Here is a 6,242-nt window from a genome sequence, read left to right on the forward strand (position 1 = left end):
TCAACTCCATTTCTTCTACTTTGTTTGGATGCAAAAATCGACCGCATTGCATCAAAATGTGACCCAAATTAAATTGCTAACACATAACGCATCGCGAAGCTTTAAGTGAACATCCATGCTCAAGAATAGCAGAACTGAACCGATTATTTGAGAAGCGAGCAGCATGTGCTGTGCAAATCGTGGTCCGTGGGTTTTCAGTATGTGCAAATTAGGAACACCAACACACCCAAAACTGCTTAACCAGTGATTTCTTATTTCGCACCAAGGCAAATATACAGACAAATCAATATAAATACAGAAATAGCAACAAGAACATTCAAATGAGTCATAAATACTTGATAAAACAATCATGACAAATGAAGTTGATGAAAACTAAGTCAGGGGGCATCACATTAGGAGCAGTGGGGATTTCAAATCCAAGGAAGCGAATTCATATGCTAGCAGGCTTAATCGTCTACGAGCTATATTTTGTAAGATGTGAATGGCGTACACTGAGCGAAGAACTTACATTTGGACTTCCGTGTATCACCGAACCAAAGGAAGTGAAACGGTGCACCTTTCAAACGATGTACGCCACTTTCTATGAATAGCAATCAATTCTGAATAAACAGTTGAGGTTCTTGACAAGATTCTCTCACACCTTCCCAAAAAAAAAAAAAAAACAAGCTTCATGGCTAACAAAAAGTGGCACATATTTCTCACAACTCACAAGGCGATTTAAACTATGACATCAAGAAAAGTTTTGGATGTGTTGCACAGCCAAATGGTAAAACTGTTGAGAAGATATTTAGTAGCAAAGGTGTGCAGAACTGTTGCGACTGGTCCAGTTGCAAATGAGCAAAGCGCGTCAGTGTGGAGTGAACGGCCGCCAACAGCACCTCGCCAGATCGCTTATCGGAGTTGTTTTCTGCCAAACCTTTCCTCCACTCCTCGCTAACAACTATTTCAGATTTGAGCACGCTTTCTGTAACACCCTAAAATGCCACAAGACGGTGCCAAAGCTCTTGCTCGCAGAACGTAATATTACGGGTACTTACGAGTAACTGGTGTGAAGGAAGCAATGTTAGAAGTGGTCTCGACAGAAACTAGAGGCCTGGACGTGATGAAATGATACGCAAGTATTATTGTAAAACACGGAATCCGCTCTATTAGTGTATTGGTACAGCTTGGCGCTGGCAAGCAGGATCTGACGCCATGGGAGATCAATTTAAACACCATTTTTCACATTCACCAGCCATTTTGAATATATCATCTATTTGTGGTTGGAACCAGGGGTCAGCATGCTACTTCTTGGGAACTGATGAACGCGACCAGTCCGATACGCACTTCCGAAACGTGTTCAAGCGAGCTTTTATCATGGAATTATTCGGACCCGGCCTATTTCATCGGCTGATAGTAGCTCTTTTTAAATCTGGATTTTTTTTAGGCATTAAAGACAACGATACAGTATCGATGTACAAACATCCCCCCAAAGTAGGTGAAAAATCTGCCAATTTTGACCGATTTTCTTCTCTGTTGTAAAGTTGAACAATTACCATAGGACATAGTATGAGTGTCAGTTGTTCTGCCTGTACTTAATATCGTAAAAGAAGCTATTTATTCTGTGTCTTTTGTTGTTTTGTTGAATAATCGTTTATCGGAATTTTATTTCACCCAAAAAATAAATCCATATCGATTCGGCTATAGTCATGATTATATGTTATAATTAGCAAGATAAATAAATATCTCCCCGTGTTCACATTTCCAAACGATCACGAAACAACATTCCTGGGAAATCACAATCGAGCGATTTTTAGAACAGGCCCACGTTGGTGACGCCTGGTTTAAACTATTAATATAGGAAAATAATAAACCATTTTGGGGACGGGGGGGGGGGGGCTCAAATACTTGCATTATTTTGCATTAGCGGTGGCAGGGCTTACTTCTTATCCCCCCCAAATTGTGGGGGCTTCCATGCAGTAGTTGGTTAGCCAAAGGGTGGTTGCTGCCATGGTCCTCAAAGATAAGCAAGGAGAAGCATCAAGATCATCAGGACTATTGCTAATTTCTTGGGTCAAGTCATGGAATGCCATGCGGTGAAATTGACGGGACGGGCAATGAAGAAAGCGCAGCTGGAGAGCGAGAAGGTACCCGCTCAAAAGCCGTCCGGGCTGAGGACCGCAGAGGCCGGCTTTAACTAAGCATCTTGTGGCGGTCAAACACGGTCTTGCGCTGTTCCTGCACCTGCTTTTTCCAGCGTTGCTGCGCCCCCTCCACCCGCTCCAGCACTGTGTTTCCTCTGGCCTGGCTGCTGCCCACCCGTGGCCGCATCTCCTACACGCAGACACAAAAGAAGAGCGCGCGCGGAGAAGCTGGAATTGGAGGCGAGCAAGAGGAACGGCGACTTGGAGAGCAGTTCGACGCAGGTGGCGAGTGTTCGCTATACTGTACCTCCGAGTCGTCCTCGTTGTGCAGGGGCTGGGTGTAGGCGTCGTGCTTGCGGATGAGAGGATCCACCAAGAGGAGGAAGAGCATGTACAGCAGCAGGGCCCCCACGACAGACAGGTAGATGATGATCGTCACCTGCGGCACAAGCCGGCCGGCATTCTTAACCTAGCTTGTGCAACCTTTGAGTCCTGGGATGGTGAAACTGGCACGGCACTGGCACTGGCGCATACATAAATATAGATACATACATACATATATACATACATAAATATATATATATGTATATATATATATATATATATATATATATATATATATACATACATACATACATAACTATATATATACATAACTATATATATACATAACTATATACATACACATAACTATATATATATACATATATATATATATATGTATGTATATATATATACATACATATATATATATATATACATACATAACTATATATATATACATACATAACTATATATATATACATACATATATATATATATACATACATATATATATATATACATACATATATATATACATACATATATACATACATACATACATATATACATATATATAGATACATATATACATACACATACATACATATATACATACACATACATACATATATACATAGATACATATATACATACATATATATATAGATACATATATACATACACATACATACATACATACATATATACATATATATATACACACATATACATATACACACATATATATACACATATACATATACACATATACATATACACAGATATACATACATATATATATACACAGATATACATACATATATACACACATATATATATACACAGATATACATACATATATATATACACAGATATACATACATATATATACACACACACACATATATATATATACATATACACATATATATACTTATACACATACATACATATACATATATATACATACATACATACATATATACATACATATATATACATACATATATATATACATACATATATATATACATATATATATATACATACATATATATATACACATACATATATATATACATACATATATATACACATACATATATATACACATACATATATATACATGTACGCATATATATATATACATACATATACATACACAGGTCAAAACCTTCCCAGAAGAGAAAATTCGGAATGAAACTTTTGCTTTTCGATCATATTATTTATTTATTTGTTTGTTTTTCTTCAGCAGTTATTTTAGAAGGCCTCATACTTTGGCTGTGACAAAATAGAACCATTTATTATTTTTGTGTTAGTAGACCTGGCTCGAGTTGAGACTTTCAATTTGTTGTCGTCGCAGCTCCTTTGTTCCGTAAATTGTTAGCCAGCTCACCATACTGTTATATGTGCACTGGTTTCTATACTGTAGATTAAATATGATAAATGTTATTGTGATGATAACATTGTATCACACCATTTTTCTGGATTTTTTTTTTTAAACCTTGAACTGTAACTTGAAACTGTATGTGGATTACAGACTATCAAACGAATGTCACATCATTTAAGGAAATCAAGTGTCAAATTTGACCACTTGGGCCAGAGGTGAAAAAAGGTTCAAAGGCCTGATAAACGACAATCAAAAAAACAAACAAACAGAGGTGACAAATCACTACTGACGAGATGTAAGGTCGAGTGCGGAAGCCTTGTTCTAACCTTGATGGTGTTGCTGCTCCGCTCCTCGTACTTGCACTCACACAGCAGGCAGTAAGCCTCCACATCATGGCCTGGCACCGGCATGGGATCCACCACATGGAGGCAGTTGCTAGGGGAAGGGAAAAACAAACAAACAAACAAACAAACAAACAAACAAACAAACAAACAAACATATATCAGAACTGAACAGATGTACGAATCTCCAATTGGTTGGGACAGAACAAGGGGAGAAACGCGCTGCATTTACCAATCCTTTTGGGAAACATTTCTGTTGTAGATGTGGCCAGTGATGTTTCTGTAAGGCGGGCAGATGCACTTGCAGCGAACGTCTTCAAAGCTCTGTCAGTGCAGTAGAAGCAACGCAACAGAGCGCGAGTTCGTTAAATCAACAGCTATTTGCTCTGCCTGGCAAAAAAAAAAAAAAACCCAACTGCGCATGAAATAAAGCATATTAATTTTGTTATATCACTTCTGTTGCCGATATAGTGATGCAAATGGATTGTGCAGGGGTACCTAATGTTGTTCAGATCATGTATGATGGTTGATTCGCCCGACTGCTGCCGCCCCCCGCCCCCTCTCTCCGTCCGTCTTACCTTGGCATTTGCAAGAGCAGCGGCATCCAGCAGCAGCAGCAGCGCGCTCAGTGCTGCTGTTACGGCAAAAGTCCACGAGGTCCCCCCGCAAAACGGCATTCTCTCATCGGCCCTCGACACAATGCAGTATGCTGCCGATGCAATTTGCGACACCGTAGCAGAACGCTTGCGGAACACTCACCAAGCTAAGCTAGCTTGACAGCTGCTGATTTCCTCCACTTCCTGTTTCCGGTTATCGTCACAGACGCGAGGCGACGCTGCCACCTGCTGTTCAAAGTTTTGTGGGGGAAAAAAACAAAACAAAACAGAAACCCTGCTGTTTAACAAAATGAAGACATGGAGGTTCATTCACATTATTGCAAATTCATGAACAAAATGACAATATAACAATCAATGGGTTGAATATTAAACTTGAATCGACCGAATCCACGTTTGGGGTTTTATGTAGATGCCAAGTACGACTTGAGGAAGAATATTTTCCATAGAAGGTTTTTTTTACTAATATGTTCATCATTCGTCCAGTAAATGCGTTTTCTTCTCATTCTCGGTCACTTCTACTGGACGCTATTTCATGATTATTTCCAGTCGTCAAAAAGCATGACTGGGGACTTGTGAATCTCATCAAGTATTTTCCCATCAATTCAAGCCAGCACTGCATACAAATGAAATCCTGCTTGATGTGAAATTTAAGCCCCGAATCCTTGACCAAATCAATACCTCCATTTCCTAGTAATCCTCTTTTCATTTTTTTTTTGCCTTGTCAGATACGCTTAATAAGCCAAAGAAATCGACAATTTCAACCTGCACCACTTGAGCTTTCGGGCACATAGATCAATGATTTCTTTAATCAGCCGCGATATTAGTGTTGAATGGCACAAGCCATCCTCTGTCTGCTGACCTCAATCATCGGCGCGCCGCGTCATCAGCAGTCCTCATCCACACTGGCCAAAAACTTGTCTCGTCTCCAAATATGCTTAGAGCACGTGATGTGGCGTGTAATGTGCAATCTTTTCTACATGATGCCGGTCAATGTGTGACTATTTCGTCGTTACTTTAACCACTGCTTAATGAAATGTTTTACGTTTTGGCAACACGCTTTATGCCTTCAGTTAAGTCAGAAACATCTCACACTTTGAGATTTCTCACATTGCATTGCATTTCACTGTAGTGGCTGGCAACCAGTTCAGGGTGTCCCCCGCCTACTGCCCGAAGACAGCTGGGATAGGCTCCAGCACGCCCCGCGACCCAAGGTGAGGATAAGCGGTATTGATAATGGATGGATGGATGGATGCATTTTCACACTGTGAGAAATGCAGTGGAAAAATATTTTTTTTACTATAGGGATGAAATGAAAAACACTTGTTAATCAGCCTTTGCTAAGAATCGTCTAAATGCATCTTATTTTCCATTTTCCAGTTCAGAGCTCTAATAAAAAAGAAAAAAAGAAAAAAGGACTGAAATGATTGAATCATCCTGTTGAGAAAAC

The 6,242-nt window shown here is 39.4% G+C and overlaps 1 protein-coding gene across 1 annotated transcript; it reads right to left on the minus strand.

Annotated features, from left to right (window-relative positions):
* Positions 1 to 233: 233 nt before the first annotated feature.
* On the minus strand, positions 234 to 5,013 carry tmem9 (transmembrane protein 9). Its single transcript, XM_086042314.1, has 5 exons — positions 4,757 to 5,013; positions 4,411 to 4,502; positions 4,164 to 4,272; positions 2,431 to 2,562; positions 234 to 2,313 (listed from the first exon to the last, which is right to left on the minus strand). Exons 1-5 carry the CDS (start codon positions 4,853 to 4,855, stop codon positions 2,173 to 2,175), a joined length of 573 nt encoding a protein of 190 aa, XP_085898440.1. The 5' UTR covers positions 4,856 to 5,013; the 3' UTR covers positions 234 to 2,172.
* Between the last annotated feature and the right edge of the window lie 1,229 nt (positions 5,014 to 6,242).

The sequence above is a fragment of the Filicampus tigris genome, chromosome 1 (genome assembly GCF_054856515.1).
Source record: "Filicampus tigris isolate MCC_2025a chromosome 1, RoL_Ftig_1.0, whole genome shotgun sequence".
Taxonomy (NCBI): domain Eukaryota; kingdom Metazoa; phylum Chordata; class Actinopteri; order Syngnathiformes; family Syngnathidae; genus Filicampus; species Filicampus tigris.